Source organism: Hyperoodon ampullatus, assembly GCF_949752795.1.
Source record: "Hyperoodon ampullatus genome assembly, chromosome: 9".
Lineage (NCBI taxonomy): Eukaryota > Metazoa > Chordata > Mammalia > Artiodactyla > Ziphiidae > Hyperoodon > Hyperoodon ampullatus.
In genome coordinates this window covers 93,452,875-93,479,226 of record NC_136922.1, presented here as the reverse complement: position 1 = coordinate 93,479,226, position 26,352 = coordinate 93,452,875, and the positions used below count along the sequence as shown (strand labels likewise).

General features: G+C 43.0%; 1 protein-coding gene across 1 annotated transcript in view; it reads left to right on the top strand.

The window, feature by feature from the left end:
- Positions 1 to 26,352, top strand: part of CREB3L2 (cAMP responsive element binding protein 3 like 2) — a gene marked incomplete at both ends in the record, with an annotated part of 116,689 nt that overhangs the window by 65,967 nt on the left and 24,370 nt on the right. The window contains 3 exons of the mRNA XM_079711133.1: positions 6,166 to 6,382; positions 23,006 to 23,181; positions 24,824 to 24,911. Coding sequence (XP_079567259.1) covers positions 6,166 to 6,382; positions 23,006 to 23,181; positions 24,824 to 24,911 — 481 coding nt within the window. The remainder of the gene's footprint in view (positions 1 to 6,165; positions 6,383 to 23,005; positions 23,182 to 24,823; positions 24,912 to 26,352) is intronic.

Here is a 26,352-nt window from a genome sequence, read left to right as displayed (position 1 = left end):
AGATGGCCAAGAAGCACATGAAAAGCTGCTCAACATCACTAATTATTAGAGAAATGCAAATCAAAACTACAATGAGGTATCACCTCACACCAGTTAGAATGGGCATCATCAGAAAATCTACAAACAACAAATGCTGGGGAGGGTGTGGAGAAAAGGGAACCGTCTTGTACTGTTGGTGGGAAAGTAAATTGATACAGCCACTATGGAGAACAGTATGGAGGTTCCTTAAAAAACTAAAAGTAGAATTACCATATGATCCAGCAATCAATCCCACTACTGGGCATATACCCAGAGAAAACCATAATTCAAAAAGACACACGCGCCCCAGTGTAATTGCAGCACTATTTACAATAGCCAGGTCATGGAAGCAACCTAAATGTCCATCGACGGACGAATGGATAAAGAAGTTGTGGTACATATATACAGTGGAATATTATTCAGCCATAAAAAGGAAGAAAATTGAGTCATTTGTTGAGACGTTGATGGATCTAGAGACTGTCATACAGAGTGAAGTAAGTCAGAAAGAGAAAAACAAATATCGTATATTAACGCATGTATGTGGAACCTAGAGAAATGGTACATATGAACCGGTTTGCAGGGCAGAAGTTGAGACACAAATGTAGAGAACAAAAGTATGGACACCAAGAGGGGAAAACCGTGGTGGGGTGGGGATGGTGGTGTGCTGAATTCGGCGATTGGGATTGACATGTATACACTGAATTGTATAAAATTGATGACTAATAACCTGCAGTATAAAAAAACAAACAAACAAAAACAACTAATACTAAACTTTCTTTGGGTTATTTGTATGGAAATATGTTAATATAAATGTTTCTGGCATTACATGAAATTTCTAAAAATTTTATATGTTCTGGTATAATGTTATAAGTCATAATTCTAGTTATTACTGTAAAATGTATATCTCAGAAATAACTAAATTTCCTTGTCAATTGCATTATTATGAACTTTCATCAAATCTTTAACCGTGGTCATTTTTAAGTCTTTTGTCATTTACAGACAGTTGTGGGTGTACTCTGATGCTTTGGAAATATGTTCCTATAACAGGGTTTCATCTTCAAGGAATTCATGGAAAAGACTGACAAGTATAGGTTTCTGGTAACTGACTGTACTGCTGAACTGAATCAATAAGCATTTTCAGAACTCTAATGGAAAACTGATGAACTCATAAAAGTGCTAACAAAAGATCAAGATGAAAAAAAGTTAATTACATGGGACTGAGTGAACTGATGAGGATGCTCATAATTTTTATGACTTTCTGTTTGAATTAAAAAAAAAATCCCACAAGGACTCAGAGGCAAAAAATATACAAATCAATTTTCACTGCAAAGTAAAGGAGCTGTAACAGTGGAGGATTACCGGACTGAATGTGAATATTATGACATAGTATGAGTGTGTTTTGTGTTTGGTAATTGCAATCACTGTTGCTTCTGTTGTGGTCATCCATTTACAATGGTTGGTGTCAGTCTATTTATCTCTTGTAAAAATAAAATACAGTGTGTGTGTATGTGGAAAAAAAAAAAAAAAGACCCAGGAACTAGGAGAAGGAAAAGGTTTATTATGCTTCTCTTTTTTTAAAAAAAAAATTTCTTTTGACTTATTAATAAACTATAGAGAAAATTGAAATAAAAATAGAGAAAAGTACAGTAGGACCATCACATTCTTAAGGAATATTAAACAATAAAAACAAAAATAAATCATTTAAAAAAATGGTCCACATCAAAAAAAATCTTAAAAAAAAAAAAGAATAAAGGGGGACAAGACTTCACAGGATGGTTGGGGCCAGGTTGAAGGAGGTTAAATGCCAAGTCTTCAGTAATGGAGAGACAGACCTTGAAAAGGGTTCATAAAGGAAGTTGCATGCGTCTTCACTGAGGAGATGAGGAATATTCATGTCATGAGACCACACCATATTCACTGAGGAGATGAGGAACATTCATGTCATGAGATAGAGGTTTAACCTCGACAGGAAGTTTCTTCCAACTGGAGAGTCTGTGATGTGGCTTTGAACCCTTTGGCAGAACCACGCTCAAAGGGCAAGAAAATATTTCTGTTCTCATTGCTGATGCCCCGTGGAAGTGATACCAGGAGCCTCTCCATCTAATAAACCCCTGACACATTTCTACACTTCAAATGTGAGGACTGTGTGTTCATAATGGATGAGTGGATGGGCTGTCAGTGAGTCTGTCTTTTGTTTTTTAAAATCCAGTCTCTACTACATGTCAGCTTCAGAGGCTGACTTAAATGATGGAGCATTCCGTGGTAGAAAGTGCATGGGCTTTGGAACTGGCTAGCCTTGGGATGGAATATTAATTCAGTTATGCATCTCCAACCTTAGGCAACGTACCTGACCACCCTGAGCCCCAGTTTTCTCATCTATACAAGGAGACATGCCTACCTTATAGCAAAGCACTTAGCTCATTTTCTGAAAATCTAATATGTCAAGCACTAAGTCCATCAGATGAGCCTACCACCTGATCCTATCAACATCTTCATTAATGATCAGCATCAGCATCGTGTTTTCATCCTGGTTAGAACTTCCCCAAGCCGTTGGATTGTAAAGCTCGGATACTTCTTTCCTAGGAGAAATAATGTGGGGAAAGTTCGGTAAATTTGCAATAAGAGGATCTGTGTTCAAGGCGAAGCTCAAACAGTAGGTGACTGAGACCTTGGACAGTGGGTTTAAACCAGCTTCCCAGGACTGATGTGATCATTGGTTGAGGGGAAAGCTGTGAAAGTATTATAAACCCATAAAGCTTGATGAAACTCTTAGGCAGAACGGTAAAATGCTATTATGCCATGTCTTTGAAAGAATTCAACTGATTCATAGCCCTTGAACTTCTACACGAGTAGTCCTTTGCTCAAGTGTTTGTAGGCAGAAAGCCTCCCTCTCTGAGGCTCACTTTGCTCCTTTCTCTGGTCTTCGGCCTCCAAGACCATATGCCCCTCTCTCACTGGCATTAAAGATGGTCTGATTCTGGCCTGGTTCCTGCACAGGCAGTGGGAGCTTGACCTGTCTGCTGAGCCCCAGAGCCCATAGCTGCCAAAGAGACCCAGCTGGAGCTAATTTGCTGGGCTGAGTCACAGTGTCTGGTTGGGACAAGTTGGGCGTATCCTTGGGACCCCAAAGACACACAAGAGTCTCTCTGGGACCTTCTCAGTGCTCACCACTTTGTTGAGTTCCTTGGTGTGGGTGGTGGTTAAGCACAGTTGTTCCCTTCTTCTGAGGAGCTTCTTTTTCCAGAGGGAAGGTTGTCATAATGCACTTTTTAACAACCATGAGTTCTTCAGGACTCCCTGTCATTTAGGACTAAATTGTTTGGTGACATGATAATCACTACAAAATCCAAAGTAAGGGGAGGTCAGGGATGGTTAGCAGAGCTAGAGAAGGTTTATTATTGGTTATCCAGGGGATGTTCATGAAAACATTCATTAGTGCTGCTCAGGAGGAAGAAAATGGTGTCAGCAGAGTAGCCCAGCATGGCCAACTTCCATAGGAAAGCACCAGCAATCAAAGAGAGCCTTGCCTCAGGATTCCAGAGGCTTAGATGGGCCAGCATAGCTGGCAAGGGCTGACACTGCAGCACAGGGACAGAATTGTGGCTTGGGAATGCAGGGATTGTGAGTTCAAGTCTTGCTTTTGCATTTTACATTGTGTCATTTATTTCTCTTCTTGTTTCCTTAATTTTGGTCTTGAAAAGAATTCCATCAAACGCTTGCAGAATATTCACCCTCAGGTAACCAGTAAATTTGTCTTTGGGGAGCCGCTTAGAAAATCAGACCCTGGCTTCAGGTTATCAGAGTCAGGAAACCTGCATCCTAGTCTTAGCCTTGAAGCTGTTCCACTCCTTGACATGCAAAGTCCGGTCCATGGGCCAGCAGCGTTACCTGGGAGCTGATTAGTAATGCAGAATCTCGGGCCCACCTAGATTTGTGAATCAGCATCTATGCCTTAAGATCCCCAGGTGATTCATATGCACATAAAAGTTTGAAAAGCACGGGTCTAGATGATCAGCTCAAGGAAGGCAGGGTTTTTTCTGTCTTCTTCTTTATTATTTTATATCCACAGGACCTATCTAAAGTTTAGCACATGATGGCTGCAAAATCCATGAATCTTTCTCTGACCTTGAGCATGTCCAAACTTCTAGGGACTTTGTAAACTTCCAGTGACTTTGTAAACTTCCAGGGACTTAGTTGTAAAGTGGTGTAGGGAGAGAGGTGGTGAGTGGAGATGGGGTCAACCTTCAATGGTTGAAAAACTGACGTGAACATTAGAATCACAGGTGGTAGTGGTGGTTTTTATATGGTTGTCTTTGACCTACTAAGTCAAAAGCTCTGAAGATGGGTCATAGGATTTGTATGTTTTAAAATTTCCCTTTATGTTCAATAATGTTTATTACAATAGCATATATATAAAAAATCTTTAAATGTCCCTCAAGAGGAAATGGATAAGTACAATGTAATACAATTCAGAAATTTAACTGAATGAAATAGAGCTACACATGTAAACATGAATAAGCCTAAAAATTTTTTTGCAAGAAGAAACTTGCAGAGGAGGTGTGAAGTATGGTGCTGTTTACTTAAAGTTTAAAAAAGTCCATATGTTTGTAATAGAAACATACTTATGTAGTAAAAGTGTAAAGTCCTAGATGGGAAAAATAAACACCAAGTTCAGGGTAGTAGTTAACTCTGAGAGGAAAGAAGGGGCTTGGATAGGAGCTTCATGTTTTATTTTTTAAGAAAGAAAGAAAGAGTAAAGAAAAAAAGTTGCATTAACAATGTGGAAAAGTAAGATTTTTTAAAAAAGGAATCAATACATAATTATTCATGGTTCTATTCTCTCTAATTTTTCTGAATGCTTGAAATATTCCATTATAAAGCAACTACAACAAAATTCTTCTGGTGATTATGATGCAGACAGTTGGCATCTGGGAATTCTTGCCTTAGATGCTTCTAAGGACCTTTCAGTTCTAAATATGTTTGTATACAGAGAACCCTCTCCCAACCACCCTGTCTTGTTCTCACAGATGACCCATGCCTATTAGGATGTGCCCAAGGCCTGTGGCTTCTCTGCATTCTGTCCTGATGAGATGCAGCCATTTCTCATGTTTGTGCTATTGGTGAAACCCAGCAATCTAACTCTGCTTTAAGGACCTAGCCTGCAAGGCCTCCTCTCTGTTGTCTGCTTCTCTCCTTTACAAAAGCAGAAGTTCTGCCCTATAGCTATCCTAATATTAGAGCTCTAACCTTAGGGTTACCATCTGCCCCCCCTTCCCTAAGCTGCATTCATTTTCATAACACCTTCACTGACACTTCAGTTCAATGGTAGGACTTAGTTGCTCTGCAAATCCCAAGAGTTTTCATTGTCTACCCCAAGCATCACCATTTGCAATCAGTTCTCTTATTGCTGTACCTGCTTTCCTAACTTCCTTTCTATACCAGAGGTGTCCCTAAAGTTTAATCAATAAGGATGACACCTGTTGGTCTGTGACTCAGGGAACATTAAGAAGGTAGAAGTGGCTCCAACAGCTGGTATCAAGTGAAATTTTAAATTAAATTATATTATAATTATTTTTAATATACTCTGGCCCTGAGTGAGTCATGCCATCCTGTTTACACTTGCCTGCGATGTGATTTTGCAGTTCCTCTGGTCAAGAGGTGGTGTCTATTTTCCCACCCCATGAATCTGGGCTGGCGTTGTCACTTGCCTTGACCTGAAGAATGTGGAGCGGGTGATGATGTGTGACCTCTGAGGCCATGCAGCTTTGGTTTTCTCCCTCTGGGAACATCTCTACCATCCTATGAGGACTCCCAGCCTGCTAGAGCCTCTTTGAGAAAAAGGCCCAGGCGTCCAGTGTCCCAGCCCAGCCCTCTCCAGTCTTCCAGCTCATTGTGCCTCTGTCAGTGAACCCAGGTGAAATCAGCACATCCACCCAGCCAACCCACAGAGTGGTGAGAGATAATAACTCTTGCCTGTCGTAAGCCACTACTCTTTGGGGTGGTTTGCTACACAGCAACAGATAACTGGACATTGTGTATAAGGGACTTCATCTGAAGCAGTGGATGATATTTTTGCTTTAGAACATGTGTGTAAATGTCAGATCATGGTTAAGAGAAACTGAGTCCTTCCTCCTTTGTTTCTTGTAGCACTTCTCGGAGCTGTTGGATGAGTTTTCCCAGAACGTCTTGGGCCAGCTCCTGAACGACCCTTTCCTCTCAGAGAAGAGTGTGTCGATGGAGGTAGAGCCGTCCCCAACGTCCCCGGCGCCTCTCATTCAGGCCGAGCACAGCTACTCCCTGTGTGAGGAGCCTCGGGCCCAGTCACCGTTCGCCCATGTCACCGCCAGTGACAGCTTCAATGATGGTAAACCCAGAGCAGGGGAAGCAGCTGGGACCTCGGCACCTTTGGCTCTGACCTCCTTGAGGGTGTGGAGTGTGTGTTATCATTAGCGCCCCCTTCAGCCACATATCTGCTGTGTGTGGCCTTGTGCTTGGGCCATGGGGAAATGCAAAGAGGCACAGAATACCTCTCTCTACCTGAGACTGTGTACTCTGGAAATTTGCTAGAGCTGAATGGTACTAATTGCTTTCTCTGACCCTGTGGACTGGGCAGCAAAGCATCCTTTTGTAAATCAAGTTGGCCTATCTGGTTGATAATTCCAGTACATCCATTGTTTCAGAGGTCATGCCATTTTTTTTTCTGAGAAGTCATTTTTGTGACCATTCTTTCCGTAAACACTTCTTGGGCATCCTCTTAACCTATTTTCAGCATGTTTCATTGACCCCATGTATAGGAGATCTTGGCTAGCATTCCTATGACTTTTTTCATTGGTTACCCTTTCATGTCCATTATCAATGCCATTAGTATGGTGTGTGTTAAAGGTTTAGTTTTCCTGGCCTTAGAGATGTTCAGATGTTTTGACTATTAATCCATAGGCCTTGAATTGGTATAGGCTGTATGTATACTTTTAAAATTTAATTTTCTATGTTTGTTTTCCTAGAAGTATAATCAGCTATTTTAGTATCTTGAGTTAAGTTTTGAAAACTATATTCTCTAATACTAGTTTGACATATGCTCTCTTCTCCCAGGAGGATGAAAAGAGTGGGGGATGGTCACTAACTTGATGTCCTCTGGCTTGACCTGGATGTCCCCCTCCCTTTCTGTACTACTGTACACATGGCAACATCTTGTGAAGTGGCTACCTACAGAACAAGCTCTCTCCTGCTTCTTTGGGTCAAAGGCAAATGCTTCCTATCAACTTCACAAATAGGCTATTAGCTTTGTGGAGGAATCCCTCCTCCAGTTGGGGTTCTTAGGTCTACTACTGGCCTCTAAAAGAACCAACTCTGGGATCAGTAAAACATCATATCTTGGGACAGAGAATGCTCTAGGTTTTTTCTTTCCCATCTCAGATCTATTCTTCCTTTGATTAGAAGTTTGCTGACCAGCAGCCCAGGAAATCTGGCCTTATATCCTCAGTGAAGGGAAGGACCTGAATCTGTGGGTGGATTCTTTCTTGATTGGACCCTCTGGAGCCTTAACTGTATTCTCAGATTTTTCCTGACAAGAGGTCAGATGCATGATGATTTAATCCTTCCTCTCTGTGGTTTGTCCACTTTCTCTACCTCAAATCTGGAGAACAGGGTAAGGGGAAGACTCCTGGGAAGGAAGGGAAGAAGTAGAGCTAAAATAATTTGAGGATGTGGAGCTGTTTTGAGGGTAAAATGAGATGATGTGTTTAAAGAACTTAGGACAGTGCCCACCACACAGCATTTCAATAAATCAGTGTTTCCTCTTTCATCTTCTGTTGTTGTAGAGTTGTTATTGTTCTTCTTCCTGATCCCCTTCTTTTCCTCCTTCTCCTGCTTCTGTTTCTTCTGCTTCTCCTCCTTTTTGTCTTTCTTCTCCCCTCCTCGGTACTCCATCTTCCTTCCCCCTCAATTTCTTATTAAATCACTTCCAGGAATGACCTCAGTTCAAATGCAGGAATATGGTCTCTGTTATGACTACATACTCCTCATTTTATCATTACACAGAGGACCACTGTAAGGACTCAGCCTTCTTCGGGGTTTTAGCTTAGATAAGTTCATGCAGTCCCTGCCTTAGTTGTTTTATTTTTAAAGTAGACTCTAGCACTAGATGAAAGGTTGGACTAAATTGACCTTTAAGATTTGTTTCCAATCCTCAGGTTCTATGTGGGTATGGTTTCTGTTTAATATTTGTATCTGCATTTGCTCATGGTTTTCCCTGTATTCTCTTTACTGCTTTGCCTCTGTTATTCCTACAATTCCTTTGATGTCTCTATTTCAAGCCCTACTTCCTTTGTGGAAGTCATTTCTAATACCTCTTGTATTAGTTATCTACTGCTGTGTAACAGATCTCCCAAAATTCGTGGCTTAAAGCAGTAGTAATCATTCATTACCTCTCATGATTTCTGTGGATCAGGAATTCAGGACTGGCTCACTTAGGGGGTTCTGTTTGTTGACTGAAAAAAAAATGCACAACCTAAAAGTTGAGAATTATGTTTTTTTATTTGGCGGAATTTCTGAGGACTTAAGCCGGGGAAGCAGCTTCTCAGATAGCTCTGAGGGACTGCTCGGAAGAGGTGAGGGAGGAGCCAGGATATATAGGAGTTTTTGCAACAAAAACCAGGTAGTCAGAACATCAAAAGATTACTGTTAATTAAAAAAACCCAGACATCTCAAGTTAGTGAATTTACCATTTTTCTCTGTATAGGAAGATGCAAGTGTCTGGGCTCATTGAAATCATTCCTCTGATATGCACCTTAACTATCTAAGGCCAGTATCTTGTCCTTTCCCATCCTGAATCCCCTCAGGGTGCACAGCTGGGGACAGATGCAGTGGCTAAGGGCTTGATGGCTACAACATCCTTTGTTTGCTGATATGGCAGGTGGCATTCTTTGTCCACATGGTTCAGGTTCTCTCATGAGGTTGAAATTGGATGTTGGCTGAGGCTGCAGTTATCTGAAGACTTATCCAGGATTAGAAGATCTGCTTCTAAGGTGGTTCCATTACATAGCTGGCAAGTTGATGCTGGTGAATCAGTTCCTCTCCATGGCGCTGCTTGAGTATCACCACAGCATGGGAGCTGGCTTCCCAAAGAGTGAGGGATACGTTGGTGGTGTAGTGGTGAGCATAGGCGCTTTCCAAAGAGTGAGAGAGCCAAGACACCATGGCAGGAGCTAAAATACTTTTTCTGACCCAGCTGTGGAAGTTATTCTGTCAGTCACACAGGTGAGTCCTGATTCCTTGTGTCTGGGGACCATACAAGGATGGGAATGCCAGAAAAACAGGATCACTGGGGGGATGTCTTAGAAGCTGACCACCACACTTCTTCTCACAGTGATGTCTATAAACTGGCTTCTTCCATGTCTGAACTCCTTTATCACATGTTATCAGTGCCTTACAGTGTAGCCATTCATTCTCCTAGTGGTTCTTGAGTTGTTAAGGGAGAAGGTATAGGAGACTGAAAGAAGCATGTTCCCAGCCTTTGGTGATACATCAGGGGAGACACCTGCTCTGCGTGCCCCATCACTGTGCAGACACACTGGGCTGCAGGTACTTGATCAGGTTACAGTTTCCTGGCTTCTAGCAGTTGTCTTGTGCAGGATCAAGCACAGTGCCAGGTAGAGGTATGTATTTTACAGGTGTTTTGTGATTCATTTAAAAAATTTATTCCTTAGCTATTCACTGAGCACCTACTTTGTGCTTAATCTGCCACCGGCTATCCTAAGCACTGGGGGATAAAGACTGAACACAATTTATAAAGATCTTTGCTTCATGGAGTTTATATTCTAGGATGTGAGGGGGGAATAGGAAATAAGAAAAAGTAAAGAAGTAAACTATATATATGTATTCGATGGTGATCAGTGATATACAGAAAAATAAATCAGAAAAAAAATTAGGGAGATGTTGGAGGAGGGGGGAGTTTCTTAATCCATTCAAGTTGCCATAACAAAATACCACAGACTGGGTGGCTTATAAACAACAGAAATATATTTCTCACAGTTCTGGAGGCCGGAAGTCTGAGATCAGGGTGTCAGCATGGTTGGGGAAGAACCTTCTCTGGTTGCAGACTTCTCATTGTGTTCTCACATGGTGGAAGGAGCTGGGGAGCTCTGTGGGGTCTCTTTTATAAGGGCACGAATTTCATTACAGAGGGCTTCACCCTCATGACCTAATCACCTCCCCAAGGCCCCACCTCCTATTACCATCACTTCGGGCATTAAGATTTCAGCATATGAATTTGGGAGGACAAAAACGTTCAAACCATAGCAGTGGGGGAGTTGAGATTTTAAATAGGATAGAAAGGGAAGGCCTTTCTTTGAAGGTAGTATTTGAGCAAAGATCAGCAGATGAGGGAAAGAACTAGGTGTAGGTCTAAGAGGCTTCTAGGCAGAGGAAAAGGCAAGCGCAGAGGCCCTGTGTCAGGAGTGTGATAACAATATATCAATACCTATATTGTTATCATCTGTGGCGCTAGTCAGCTGTTCAGCAGCCTTGTTTCTAGACTATGCAGATTAGAGCTGGCCTAAACAATCTGGGCAACTTTCCCCTTCACTTCCGTGTTTGTTGAACACCTACTGTGTGTCAAGCACTGTCGTAGATACTGGTGAGACAACGATGGTAAAACTTACACCCAGACTCTAGGGAAAATGCCTTGTACCCCAATACTTGATCAGACCGAATATGAGCAGTGTCCCAAGAGGAAAAGAAACTAGAAGTTCGGAAGACAGAGTGTACGCCCAGTGAAGATCACAGGAAGAATTGCATGAACAAGGCAGAATTTTGTTTGGGCCCTAAATCATTGAGTAGAATTGAAACATTGGTGATGGTTGGAGGGAAGCACATAGTGGGCAGAGGGCTAGGACACTGATTCTTCTAAACCAAGGCCCCGACTAAAATGTTTGCAAATAAGCAGGTTTCCAAAAGTTGAGGGTCCCTTTCTCTTCCTGATAACACTATTTCTTTGCTTTTTAATGCTAATCAGTATAAATGCAGCATAAAGGAACTCACAGGTGCCAGCTATACTGATAGCTTAGTGTGGGGAGAAATGATCAGTCAATCTTTTCCAGGAAGCTGTCTTATCGTTAGACCAAAGCACACACCATTCCTTTCCCCCCATCTGGCCCCTTCTTCTGTTTAGAGGTGCTATACTGCTGTGCACAAAGAATGTGTCGCTTGCCGTATCATATCAATAAACAAAAGATGTTGTGGCCATCAAGCCGTCAGCCAGACTGTGCACCCCGAGAGGATTCAGTATGGAAAAAAGCACGATCCTGGCCCTAGAGAGTTCTGGTGCATATCAAAGGAATGATTTCAATAAGCCCAGACTCTTGCATCTTCCCACACAGAGAAAAATGCTAAATTCATTTCCTGGAGGTGTCCAGTTTTCTTCAATAAACAGTAATCTTTTGATGTTCCGACTACCTGGTTTTTGTTGCAAAAAGTCCTGTATATCCTGGCTCCTCCCTCACCTCTTCGGAGCAGTCCCTCAGAGCTACTGGAGAGGCTCTTTTCCAGGCTTAAGTCCTCAGAAAGTCCACCGAATGAAACATAATTCTCAACTTATAGGTTGTGCAACTTTTTTTTTTTTTTTTTTTTTTTTTTTTTTGCGGTATGTGGGCCTCTCACTGTTGTGGCCTCTCCCGTTGCAGAGCACAGGCTCCGGACACGCAGGCTCAATGGCCATGGCTCATGGGCCAAGCCGCTCCGCGGCATGTGGGATCCTCCCAGACCGGGGCACGAACCCGTGTCCCCTGCATCGGCAGGCGGACTCTCAACCACTGCGCCACCAGGGAAGCCCATGTGCAACTTTTTAAGTCAACACTGCAATAGGCCATGCTGGTAATTTGCTGAGAATAGGTACAGTGGGTCAGATATATTTTGCAGAGAGTTTCTGATCCACAGTTCATCTTTGTTAAGTACCAGTTTCTCTCTGAGTAAAAGCTTTCTATGCCAGCTTTTGTTTTTTTCTAGCCACACAGCATGCAGGATCTTAGTTCCCCAACAAGGGATCGAACCCGTGCCCGCTGCAGTGGAAGCACGGAGTCTTAACCACTGCACCGCCAGGGAAGTCCCAGCAAAAGCACTTTTATAAGTAGGGGATAATGAACACGGATAGGAACCATTTGGGATGTGTGAAATCAAAGGTAGGCAGTGTGCATGAATGGATGAGGAACTTGCCCAGGAATGCTTTGTCGAGTTCCTGGCTTCAGTTGTTTTTCTGTGGGTATACAAATGTTTGGGAACAGACTTATTTGATTCATTTGAACCCCAATTTGCATCCACCTTACGGGAGGATTAATTCACAAAGATCCCTCTGGAGTCAGTGCTCTCTTAAGAAGATTGCCTTCCTGATCGAGGAGGATGATAGTTCTTTAGGCAACGCATAAATGGGCAGCATTTAAAAATCCCTGTTTGGGGCTTCCCTGGTGGCGCAGTGGTTGAGAGTCTGCCTGCCAATGCAGGGGGCACAGGTTCATGCCCTGGTCCGGGAAGATCCCACATGCCGCAGAGCGGCTGGGCCCGTGAGCCATGGCTGCTGAGCCTGCGCGTCCGGAGCCTGTGCTCCGCAACGGGAGAGGCCACAACAGTGAGAGGCCCGCGTACCGCAAAAAAAAAAAAAAAAAAAAATCCTGTTTGCATTAAATTTACTATTCTTCATCTTTTGCATTGTTTAAACAGCTTAAGCAAAACTAGGATTTCTTGTTTCTAGTGATGGATAGTATTTCATTATATCTCAGGATGCCAATGATTCTAATCTTCTTGTCCAGTTTTACTGAGATTAAATGCAATTCTTCTGTAACTGATTCCAAGCCTGAAACAAAGTGATAAGCTAAACAGTTCAAGTACAGACGCTCTCTCAGTTTACTGGATTTCTCTTTTTTCCCTCCCTCTTACTCCCTTTTCTCCTCTCTTTCTCTCTCCCACCATCATCCTTCTTTCTTTCCCTTCTTCCTTCCTTCCTTGTTCTTTCTTTGCTCACTCTTTCTTTTCCCTCTTCCTCCCTCCTTGAACCCCAGGCCAACTATATTGGGCAAATGTAGGTGTTCTCATCCTGTTAGTGTATCATGTTCTTCAGATGGACTGTAGACCCCTAAAATTATATGCAAAATTTTGGACTGTCACCATTTGTCAGTTTTCCTGCTGAGAACATTTATAACTTTTTTTAGATCCTCAAAAGAGTCTGTGACCAAAAGAAGGTTGAGAAACACTAGTCTAAGATTACACAGGAATCATCTGTCTTCAGGGCTGAATTTGACTGTAGACTTCTCTGAAACACTTGAGTTAAAGAACTTCACATCGTTTGGCAACCACAGGAGCCAGTCCTAGGAATGTGGGCTCAACCTTCAGAACCACCAGAAAGACACCCTACATTCAGCTCGTTCATTTCTGCCCATGATTAAGGCTGCTAAGCAGGGTTTTCTGTTCTTTAAAAAAAAAAAAGTAAAGAGGTTATAAAGAGATAAGCAGAAGCTTCCAAGTAGATTGAAGAATAAAAAGCTTATATGTGAATGACCAAGTCTTGCACCTCACCACCTGGAGGGTATCTTCATGAGTTACTCTATTTTGGTCATGTTCCTTTGTAATTAAATTGGGATGCTAGGTATTCATTTGCTTTGTTAGTTAATTTCAGTCTTCTTCCTAAAGAAGAAACTTAGTAGTGCTGGATGAAGGCTGTTCAGAGAGAACTAGACATGGCCCCTATCCTCCAAGATGATATAAGAACCAAGTTGGAAATAATATAGAATATCAACAGACTCAGCATAAAATATATTAATACATAAGTGGTCTACTGGCACCATGCACAAGTCAAGGTAACTTTATTTTGGGTGGAATAAAGGACTATAACTGTGGCTCTTCCAGGTCTAGAGAGGGACCAGCACATAAATAATAATCATCTTCCTTCAGGTTAGCCTGGTTAGACTTCTAGAGGAGTAGGGTAAGACATTAGCTTGGTGTGGATATCCTAAGTTTAAGGAGCTGTTTTCATAGGTGGGAATGAAAACAATACTCTGTGAGCTAAGCATGAACAGATGCTGCTGGTATGAGGTAGCCTGATGGAAGGCGGAGACTCAGCATTTAATGGGAAACAAGGCCTTAGGAAAGTGGGATGGTGTTTTTTTTTTGGAGACTAGAAGAAGAAAATGATGTCTCGTGGCTGATGATGCCAGAGCAGGGAAGGTGTGCATGGATATAGCAATGCAGGGAGAAGTGGAAAGGCGTGTGCCATCCATGGCAAAGAAGACATGGATTTTGAAAGGATTAGATGAAACCCAAAGCAGGATTAGCACACCATCGGGTATGCTGAATAAAGGGCAGAGATGAGTCATGGGTGACTTAGGTTTCCTGTTTGCAGTGGGAAGACCTCTTGATGTTGAAATATTCCAAGGCCGTGGGATCTGGGAAAGAAAGTCACAGAGAGGGCTTCCCTGGTGGCACAGTGGTTGGGAGTCCGCCTGCCGATGCAGGGGACGCGGGTTCATGCCCCGGTCTGGGAAGATCCCACATGCCGCGGAGCGACTGGGCCCGTGAGCCATGGCCGCTGGGCCTGCGCGTCCGGAGCCTGTGCTCCGCAACGGGGGAAAAAAGTCACAGAGAGATGATAAATAGCTATATCTTCATCACATTTGATTAGAGCTGTTGGTCTGAGCTGACAAGATAATGGGTCTGAGCTGTCTTAGAGGGGTAGATTCTAGGGTAAAAAAAAGGCAGATGTGTCTGTCATCTACCTACAGAGAGTAGCTGGGTCCCCTGACATGGATGCGCTACAGAAAGAACCTGATGTGCTTGGGGTAGACAAGCAGAGGAACAGCCTTCCTTTCCGAGTCTGAAGCCTGGGCTAGTGGTGTATGCTTTTTTGCTATTCATGCTTTCCCCACTTTTAGAAGTGAAATAATGACTTCTTCGTTTGCCTGGCCATTGCAATGCTAGAATGGTATAAGAAAGCAATATGTACAGCTATCTAGCGTTAAACTTACTCTATTCATGGGTAAGAGTCATTAATTTTCATGAAGGAAAAGAAATGTATACACAAGGGTTTTTTGCATGTATATGCTAAGTAAATCTTTTGAAATCAGTCATTTGCTCCACAGATATTTATTCAATGAATACTTTAAACACAGTATCCTATGGGAAGACCTGAGATGTCAAATGCAGAACACGGATGGAGTATAGTGATTCATCTCTGGAATCAATTTGCCTGAATTGGAATCTGGGCTCAGCCACTTACTAATGGTGTGATCTTGGGCAAGTGGCTCAACTCTTGTGTTTCTTTCCTGATCTTTTTTTTTTTTTTTTTTTTTTTGCAGTACTCAGGCCTCTCACTGTTGTGGCCTCTCCTGTCGCGGAGCACAGGCTCCGGACACGCAGGCTCAGTGGCCATGGCTCACGGGCCCAGCCGCTCCGCGGCATGTGGGATCTTCCCAGACTGGGGCACGAACCCATGTCCCCTGCATCAGCATGTGGACTCTCAACCACTGTGCCACCAGGGAAGCCGTTTCCTGATCTTTAAAATGGGAATAATAGTAATAATACTTAACCTTGTGCTGTTGTTGGGGGGAGTAAATGAGTTAGTATGTATTAAGCATTTATAACAGCGCCTGGCAATTAGTAAACACTAAATACATATTAGCTCTTGTTATTATTGCCCTATGTAAATTACCACATAATTAAATACATAGTTTATCAACTGGCCACAATATGAACACCAGAGTAAGGGAAAGAGGTTCTGTAAGCACAATCACAGAAAGCATGGAGTGAGGGAGGTGTACAAGAGAAATCGCATCAATCACAGAAACCTGTATAAGTACGTGAAGACATTTAGAACGGTGCCTGGCACACAGTGAGCTCTCAGAACATTTTAGCTATTATTTGCTGGTGTTAAACTGGAATTCTTAACCTCAGGAACATTGGATTAGGAGTCCATATAAACGAAGGTGAGAAGTTTAGAAAGAACCAATATTGTACCTTTTGTAGTGGCTAATTATGGGCTCAAAATAACATTAATTGAAGAATACTCACTTTTGACTAGAGGTCTGTTTCATCATTGATCTCTTGCAAAGCAGTATGCTAGAGGGGCCAGGAGCAGGGCTGTGGGTCTGGTTTGCCTCGGTGTGGATCCTAGGTTGGCCGTATACCAGCTGGGTAACGTAGGGTGAGGGAGTTAATCCCTTAGTGTCCTTGTCTATAAAATGGGGGTAATCATAGTACATGCCTTCCAGGGTCACTCTTAGGATTAAGTTAATTAATATATATCTAAAGCACTTGGAATAATGCTTAGCACATAGTAAACACTCACAGTTCAGTGTTTGCTATTTTTACTATTTTCAACACTTCTTCATGCCACTCACCACTGGAGGTGATTTCAGGGTCCAGGCACTCAGGGAGGGGACCCTGGGCAGGCAGGCGCCTACCTTCTGTCTGAACATGCGGTGGGCTACAGCTTAATATGATTCTGACATATTCAACTGCATTCCTGCCCCTCTCCTAGCCTCCAGAACCCAGCCTTAGCATTTTCCTTTAAGAGGTGTTTACATCAAAAATCGGCCAAGATTTGCCAGCTCCTTTGAAATTTTTCAAAGGGCAAACACAGTTATCAAATGCTGAAGGGATTAGATGAGGCATACTTCTTTAATTTACAAAAATTTCCTTTTTACTTTAGACATATTATATAAATAGCTAATGGGTACATATATGTGTATATCATGTAAGTGGTATTTGTCCTATGTGATTTCTCTTTTTAAAAGTACACAGACACACCATATATACATATGTATATGAGTGTATGTGTATATATATATATAAAACACACACACATATATAAAACATATTTATAAAGATACTACCTACTCCCAATTTAGAGTTTAATCTCTTTTTTCCCCCTTCCCAGGAATCAGTATCTATTCAGTGCCATTGTTTACGCAGCACATATGGAAGTGATTGAGGACCTGCATTTTGGTGTTGCCTCTATGTTGGCTTTGGTTTGTGGAGTTTTTAGCTGCTATCTTGGTAATCTCAGCATCTAGCCCCATTGCTCATAGCTGCTCCATTTCATCCTTGGATATGAAGGACTCATTGCCACGAGACAGTGGCTTGTTTTTATTTTCTTGCTGACAGCTAAGTGGTGATGCCGAGGAAATTTGCCACTCGAGTCTGACCTTTGATAGGGAGCTGTTTATTTTATTACATTTTTTATTTTTTTATAAAGTTATTTTATTTATTTACTTTTGGCTGTGTTGGGTCTTTGTTGCTGTGCACAGGCTTTCTCTAGTTGCAGCGAGCCAGGGCTACTCTTTGTTACGGTGTGCAGGCTTCTCGTTACAGTGGCATCTCCTGCTGCGGAGCATGGGCTCTCTGTGTGCGGGCTTCAGTAGTTGTGACACGCGGGCTCAGCAGTTGTGGCTCGTGGGCTCTAGAGCGCAGGCTCAGTAGCTGTGGCGCATGGGCCTAGTTGCTCCATGGCATGTGGGATCCTCCCGGACCAGGGCTCCAACCCGTGTTCCCTGCATTGGCAGGTGGACTCTTAACCACTGTGCCACCAGGGAAGCCCAGGAAGCTGTTTAAATAAAATCAGATGATATGCTGGTTGTGCTTCTTACTCCCCACAGTGCACTACTGACCTTATTGGGTGGTGTTTTCCTTCTGAAATGAAACTTAAAAGGCATATAGACACAATTTACAAAAAAAAAAATTTCACTCACTATCTGAGCTTCAAGTATTAGAAATTGGACAGTATATAGAGTGTATACTGAATCTTGTTTTTGTAGTTGTTTTTTTTTTTTTTTGCGGTACGCGGGCCTCTCACTGTTGTGGCCTCTCCCGTTGCGGAGCACAGGCTCCGGACGCGCAGGCTCAGTGGCCGTGGCTCACGGGCCCAGCCGCTCTGCAGCATGTGGGATCCTCCCGGACCAGGGCACGAACCCGTGTCCCCTGCATCCTCAGGTGGACTCTCAACCACTGCGCCACCAGGGAAGCCCCGTTTTTGTAGTTTTATCAATAACTCAACCATCTAAGTTCTAAGCCATGGTGCTCTGCTGATCTTTTGCCAATGAAATAAAACTACAAAAATAAGGTCACGTAGAAAAATTGTAACATATTCTGCTGATTCCCTTTCCCTTTATCCTTTGTTAACCCCCTACCTCACAGGTTACATTTGTCATTTTGTTTTCTCCAATTTGGTCTTTATTTCCACTGAGGGACAGAGTACAAGCCAATACCTAGTAGTTCAGAATGAAAGCTTTTTTCTCTAATTTCAACCGCCACTGGAATGTTCTCACCAAACTTCTGGCTAACTTTCTTCAACTGAAATCATTTATTTTATTATATAATTGGTAGATCAAATCAGTCAATCTACAAATATTTATTGATATGGTTCACAGTTGGTGGTTTAGAGGAATTATTATGGGAACAAGGTGTAACTATTTGTTGCCATAGGTTCTGATGGAATGGATTTAATTTCTTGTATATACATGCAGCTGTATTGTATCAGCCAGCTGTATTCCTGCATAACAAATCACCGCTAAACTCATTAGCTTTGACAACCATCATTTGTTGTTAGTGTTCACCTGTCTGTGCCTTGGCTGGAGGTGGGCTGATTTAGGCGTGGAGGGTCAGGGGCAGCTGGGTGATTTTGCTGATTTCAGCTAGATTCGCTCACATGTCTAAGGCTGAGAGTTAGCTGATCTTGGCCAGGCTCATCTGGGAGCAACTCTGATGTATGTGTCTGTCCTCCTTCTGGGATCAGTAGATTGTCCTGGCACATCCTTCTCATAAGTGTGATGGCAAAGGTACAAGTGTGTAAGTTCAGTTGTACAAGTGCATTTCAAGACTTTTCTTGTGTTACAAAGCTAACATCCTTTGGCCAAAGCCAGTCATGTGGCCAATCCCAGGGTAGGGATTAGTCCCCAGTGGGAGGGCACTGCAAAATTACATGGCAAAGGACAGGGATAGAGGGACAACTGAAGAACTGGAGCCAGTTATGCAATTTATAACATATATTAAGGTACTCATTGACTCTTATTAAGTCAAGGGACTCTAAATGGGCCACTTGACCCACTAAGGCTTCTACCTAATAATTTACCATCATAAAATATGAGGCAGAACAGGCAGAAGCAGGCCATGTCCATGTGTGATCATCCAGGGACAATATATTCCCAGTATAGGAAATTTAGAAATAGTATGAAACTAGAGAAAAAAAAAGTCACTCATGTTCTGAATTATTCTCCAGAGATATTTTTACTATTTTGACCTATTTCCTTTCAGTCTTTTTTTCCTATCAGTTTCTTCATTAATAGTACATACATTTATATTCAGGTTTTTTCCTTAATATTCTATCATAACTCTTTGCCTTGTTATTAAAAAGGGTTTAAACATGTAACATTACTGGCTGCACAATATTTCCATTATATGGATGTACCCTAATTCATTCACTTTGCCTTTTTACTCTTTTGGTGACTTTCAGTGTTTTGTGATTATAAATAATGCTGCAGTGAGCATATTTGTGCACACATCTTTTTAAAAAAATATTTATTTATTTTATTTTATTTTTGGCCGCATTGGGTCTTAGTTGCAGCACACAGGCTCTTTGTTGTGGCACAGGGCTTCTCTCTAGTTCTGGCACGCAGGCTTCAGGGCACATGGGCTCTGTATTTGAGGTGCGCAGGTTCCCGAGTGCGTGGGCTCTGTAGTTTGTGGCACACAGGCTCTCTAGTCGAGGCATGCAAGCTAAGTAGTTGTGGCGTGCTGGCTTAGTTGCCTCGCGGCACGTGGGATCTTATTTCCCTGACCAGGGATCAAACCCACATCCCCTGTATTGTAAGGCAGATTCTTTACCACTGGACCACCAGGGAAGTCCCTGTGCACACATCTTTATCTACATGTTTAGCTGTTTCTTTGATGGATTGGGAGATCTGGATTCTACCACATATTTGCTGTGTGATTTAGGCCTGCATGTTAGTTTCCTCATCTATAAAAACACATATCTGAGGTTGATGGCCTTAAACTTCTTTCTAATTCAAAAAACATCTTTCAAGGTAGAGTAATAAATTGCTGTACTGAAATGGAAGCATGAAGGCAACACCAGTTGTTTGTCCCCAAAAGGTTCAGGGTAGGAGAGGCAGCTTCCTTGGGCTTTTCTCTTGCAAGAGTTCAGGGGAAGTTTTGTTTCATAGTTCACATATCATTATTTGTCCTTCAGTGTCCATCTCTGATACAGCAAAGATTATATAAAAAATTTTAAAATAGGGGTGTAGGACACTGAGCGTGAAGAATATAAACTATCTTGGGCTTCCCTGGTGGTGCAGTGGTTGAGAGTCCGCCTGCCGATGCAGGGGACACGTGTTCGTGCCCCGGTCCGGGAAGATCCCACATGCCGCAGAGTGGCTGGGCCTGTGAGCCATGGCCGCTGAGCCTGCGTGTCCAGAGCCTGTGCTCCGCAACAGGAGAGGCCACAGCAGTGAGAGGCCCGCGTACCACAAAAAAACAAACAAAAAACAAACAAAAAAAGAATATAAACTATCTTGACCTATTTTATGAATGTGTGTGCTTTGAGAATGGTTTAGCCAGATTGGAAGAACTAATTTCATTACCTGCCTCTATTTTGCTTGTAATTTTGTATTTGCTTTTTGTATTTATTTTTACCTATTGTGCCTTGTGAATTATGTTTCATCACAGTAATTGTAACCACACAGCCATGGGATCTGGCCTTATCTCACCATTTCCTGGTAATTGCATGTGACCTTTTCCTCAGGGATGCCTCCTTAACTGTTAATTTTAATATATACTGAGACTATATTTCATCTTACTATCTCTCTTCCAGTCTCTGCTAGGGGTAAATATTGCTCAGTGTGGACAGGCTGTAAGTGCTGACAAGGCAGAGGTATGAACACATCATTGCTGAGTGGAGAAAATGTGATCTGTGCTCTCTGTCTCTCCAGCCCCTCCTGACATCTGTCCTAAGCGTGTCTTCCTTACAGGTGGCAGAGACCTCATGCCTCAGCTCATTCTGGGAGTGGTGTTAGGTGCTTCGTTTGGTTCCTCATCCAGTTGCTTCCCCAAGCTGAGCTGGGGGGGCCCATCTGCCCAGCAGGGTTCTGCATCAAGTACAGTGTGGTCTCCATCCTCTGGCTGCCTTCAAAAGGACCTTTGTTACCTGCCCCTCCCGCTCGGCCAGGATGTGGCGCACACCCCGGGAATGATGGAAATCCTCCATCACCCCGTAGCACTCAGCAGCTCCATAGAACCAGCTCTAAAAGCAAACACCTTCAACCAACCTAAGTCTTGCCCGTCTTTATTTGACCTCAGGAAATAAATTGGGGCTGGAATAATTAATTGAGTCAGTTAGAAATTGGATTTGGGGGAAAATTATTTTCCATGGTGCATGTGAATCTAACCTTTCCCTGTGTTTGAAGGAAGTTGCTTATGAAATACAACCTTCCCTGGTGGTGCAGTGGTTGAGAGTCCGCCTGCCGGTGCAGGGGACATGGGTTCGTGCCCCAGTCCGGGAAGATCCCACATGCCGCAGAGCGGCTGGGCCTGTGAGCCATGGCCGCTGAGCCTGCGCGTCCAGAGCCTGTGCTCCTCAACAGGAGAGGCCACAACAGTGAGAGGCCTGCGTACTGCAAAAAAAAAAAAAGAAAGAAATACAACCTTAACAATTGCGAACTTTAGTTTTTAGCTTCCGTGCCCACTCTTCACTGCCCTCTTGACAGTTCTGAATGATGTTCATGTACATTTTCATAAGAAAAGTTGAGCCCAATTCTTGAGTGTAAAATAATTCATAATGTGAATGACTTTGCTCCCCTGGACAGTAATAGTTCATGAAGCACCTGGTGTGTGTGTGTGTGTGTGTGTGTGTGTGTGTGTTTTGTGTGTGTGTGTGTGTGTTTAAACGTTTTCATAAAGCAAGGGAGCATATCTTTGCTTTATTTTAGTCTTGTTTTAGTAAAACTGGTAAAGGTGAGGAATGCTGACTTTGGGAATCTCTGACTTGTTTTCTCTTGTTCTGCACCTGTTTGCAGCCTTCTTGATGTTGTTCCCTTTCCTGCCCTCCTCCCTCCTTTCCCAGGGCTATGCTGAGGTACCTGCTCTGATGTAACTTGGTAAGAAATGCAGGGTACCGTGCAGGCTCCCAGGAGAATGTCACTGAGTGATGGAGGTGCTTCTGTCTGTTCGGTGCTATTGCTTTGTTGTGATCCCCAGGCCCGTGATCGTCACGAAAGCCAGAGGCAAGCCAAGACCAGACTTGGCAAGATGCCGCCCTTTCCTCTGGATGAGCATTTCATCCATTTCAGCAAAGGGCAGATGTCTGTTACAAACTCTGAAGTTTCCTAGAGGGCTAAGTAAAATTCTGGAAGTCTAGGTCAGGTGTAAGGCATAAGTGGCGCTGTAGAGAAGCAGACTAGGACCAATGATGGGGAGTGAGAAGAAAAAGAAGAAAACAAATAACCATCCACTGGGGAGAAGGACAGAGACCTGTCTCCAGTCCTGTTTCCTGAGACCCTGGTTGTCAACCATTCGCTTCTTTCCTTCTTATTTTTAAATGCATTTCTTTCTTTCTTTTTCTTTTCTTTCTTTCTTTCTAGATAATATATTAATTGGTTTGAAAACCAAAAAGTATAAAACACTACACATTGAAATTCTCTCTCCTATCCTATTCCCCATCCACCTAGTCTCCTTCCTGCTCTGCCCAGAGAGCCTAGTTTCTTTCTTTTATATGTATCCTTCCAGAGTTGCTTTAGGCATCCTTACACTCAAGTGAATGCAAGTATAGATTCTCACTTTGTCATTCATTTCTTCATCCATTTATCTCCTCTCTCACATCCTCATTTTATTTCCTTTTATTCTACTCACAATAATTCTTTGTTGGAGTTTTTTTTTTTGAGGAGAAAGGTCAGTGCCATTTGTTTTACTTATACCTGATGCCCTGAACAGATTCACATGTGTGCTTATCTTTTTCCCACAGATGAAGTGGAGAGTGAGAAATGGTACCTGTCTACAGACTTTCCATCAACAACCATCAAGACAGAGCCAATCACGGATGAGCCGCCCTCAGGACTAGTTCCGTCTGTCACTCTGACCATCACTGCCATCTCTACCCCTTTTGAAAAGGAGGAACCCCCTCTGGAAATGAACGCTGGGGTATACTCATTTTTCCTCCATATAAACAGATTGGATCAAAAGATACGGATCCTCTTTCTCCAATAAGGCATTTAATCTTTTTGGAGCTAGTGGTTGTATATGTTTAAAGATATATAACTATATATGTATGTATGTATGTAAAAATGTATTTATGTATATATCTAGGATATGTTGATTTGGTGTCAGCATTGCTTATATCACTTCCTTTAAAGGCATTTCCAGAAAAATCGGTAGCAAGTCTCATTTCATTTTTTCTATGATTGCTATTACAAAATTTAAAAAATACATAGATATCCATGGGGAAAAAAAATTCTCCCTGGGACTGATTTTTAAGCCAGTGGAAAGGGAGTGGTTATGATGATGATGCGATCCATGGCTTTCTGTGCCGTGGCAATAGGGAATGCTAGTTCCTGTGTAATACTTTACTTTCCTAGTGTAGTGCTCAGTTGCCCTGACTTAATTCAGGGATCTCCCACCTACCAATTCCTAATGTATTCCCCATGGAAAGCATAAGAAATCTGTAATTTCTTCCTTGCTCAGTTCCACACCTACAGCAAGTAAGATTTAGTTTTACTCCACCTTCTCTTCGGGTATTTCAGTGTCTGGTGATGGACCAGAGTCATACTTGTACATCTTCTTCCAGATATTGGAATCCAGTCCTAACTTTCCTTAAGTTCAAAGTCACAGGTTATAAACAATGACTCCACTGACGGTCTTTAAGTCAGATCTCCTCTGAGCGAGGTACAGTGGTCCACCTGTTCAAGAAAAGGTAACACAGCAGTGGTGGGGCCACTAAGGCTTTGCTGCGTACTCACTCCTGTGCTCTTTGCCTTCCATCCGTGTGGAAGATGAGGGATTGTGGATAGAGCACCTCTGCACTGCCCTCTAGAATCCCCTTCTCAATAGCTACCTGAGTCTGTTAATCGGACTAGGCTTCTGGAGTCTGTATTAGTCTCCTTGCTCCATGAGATTTTAGTTCAGTTCATTTTCAAGTATGTCACTAAGAAAGGGCAGGGTCATGGCCTTGCTCCCCATGCACGGGCCAGATACCTTTCCTCCTTCCTGTACTCAGTGTTTCATGGTTAGTTGCTGTCAGTTGTCAGGAACCCGGAGAGAATGGATGCAGCTGGGCTCACACAGTTCCTACCGCAGGACACACTGCTGGAGGCCATGACCCTTAAAAATGTACCAGACTATTTTGTGATAAAAGGCCTTTATAGTCCATAAAAACAATAGAAAGAAAGCACTGATAAGTGAGCCCTGGAGTTTTTTTTTTTTTTTTTGGCTGCGCCATGAGGCTTGTGGGATCTTAGTTCCCCAACCAGGGATTGAACCCAGGCCACAGCAGTGAAAGTGCTGAGTCCCAACCACTGGACCACCAGGGAACTCCCGAGCCCTGGGTTCTTAATTTTAGAATTCTGAGGGCTCCGTCACCTGTACTGCCAGGTTTGGCAATGAGGGAAAGGTTAAGGACTAAAACACCTCCCTGTCCAAGAAGCAGCCTGCACTCAGCCGGGCCTCGCCAGCCCCAGAGAAGCAGGGCTGCCCTGGGAGGAAGACACAGATGACAAATACCTCTCCGGGGTGTTTCTTCAGGTTTGTTATTGGTTTTTAAAAACTGTGTTTGAAATTCTTCCTTTAGGTTGATTCCTCGTGCCAGACAGTTATTCCTAAGATTAAGCTGGAGCCTCATGAAGTGGATCAGTTCCTAAACTTCTCTCCTAAGGAAGGTCTGTCCACTCTCTCCTTTGGGTTAACAGATGTGGGTGCACCGTCTAAAGAGATGGGGAATGTGCGAGACAGTGCTGGGCTTGATTGTACCAAAGGCAGAACTTGCTTTATGAAATAGCTCTGTTCTTGATTGTAAATACAAATTTTGAAAGCTCAGTTTTCCCACCTAAATCTTTACCTTGTACTCCTAGGCAGGGTGCCTTTTCAGCATGTTGATAGACTGCTGTGACTTGGGTGCTGACAAGGGGACGAGGGAACTGCTGCCCTCAAGCCATCGTGTGGATAAAACCCAGCTCCCTGTCCTGGAGTGATGATCCGTAGAGGCAAATAGGCACATATCCACAAAGGCACCTGGCCTACTTACAACAATTCTAGTTTAAACCCTTTGTGAAGTGAATTCACGGTTTATCTGTCTGAACAATTCAATGTTTTTAAATGTTGATTTCAGACGACAGTTGTTGCAAGGAGCCTCCTTTGTTCCTGCATCCTATTGGGCTTCTTGCCATCCATTTAGAATTAAGTAGTGTCACACTTGGGGTTATCACACTTTCACTTTCTTCTTTCTCTGTGTCAGTCTTTTTCTTGTCCCGTGTGAAGCCCATAGTCAGGAATCACGGAGTCTAGGAAGCTCTCTCGGCATTTTTTTATTCTTTTCTTTCTTTTCTTTTCTTTTTTTTTTTTTGGCTGCGTTGGGTCTTCGTTGCTGCACGCAGGCTTCAGGAGTTGTGGCGAGCGGGGGCTACTCTTTGTTGCAGTGCGCTGGCTTCTCACTGCGGTGGCTTCTCTTGCTGGGGAGCACGGGCTCTAGGCGCGCGGGCTTCAGTAGTTGTGGCACTTGGGCTCAGTAGTTGTGGCGCACAGGCTTAGTTGCTCCGTGGCATGTGGGATCTTCCCAGACCAGGGCTTGAACCCGTGTCCCCTGCATTGGCAGGTGGATTCTTAACCACTGTGCCACCAGGGAAGTCCCTCTCAGCCTTTTTAATTGAGTTACTTTGCACAGATCCTGCTCTTAGTTCTGTGCCTTCAGACATGCCATCCCCTCCCTTTTTATTTATACTTTTGGCACAAGGTTAGAAGGGTAGCTCATTGGTGTGGTCGACAAATAGGAAATTAGTATACGCACTTGTCATGGGAAGGGTATGTGCAGATGTTACATAGTAGCAGTGCTCACGGAAACAAAGTCTACCTTCTTTCCACCAGAAACATACTCAGGATTTGATCCGTGACAACTTAATTAAGGTCGGCATTTACCCTTTATCATCAGTAAAGAAAGGATTCTGTTTTTAAAATTAGAAATACTGACTAAAATCCATATTGAGACAGTATTTCTTTTCACTGAGTGATATACGTTTTAGTGCCTTTCAGCTTTATATACTGCTCCAAAGTAATTCCTTTCATTTTTGTGACACTGGTTACAACTATCACATACATCTTGCTTTT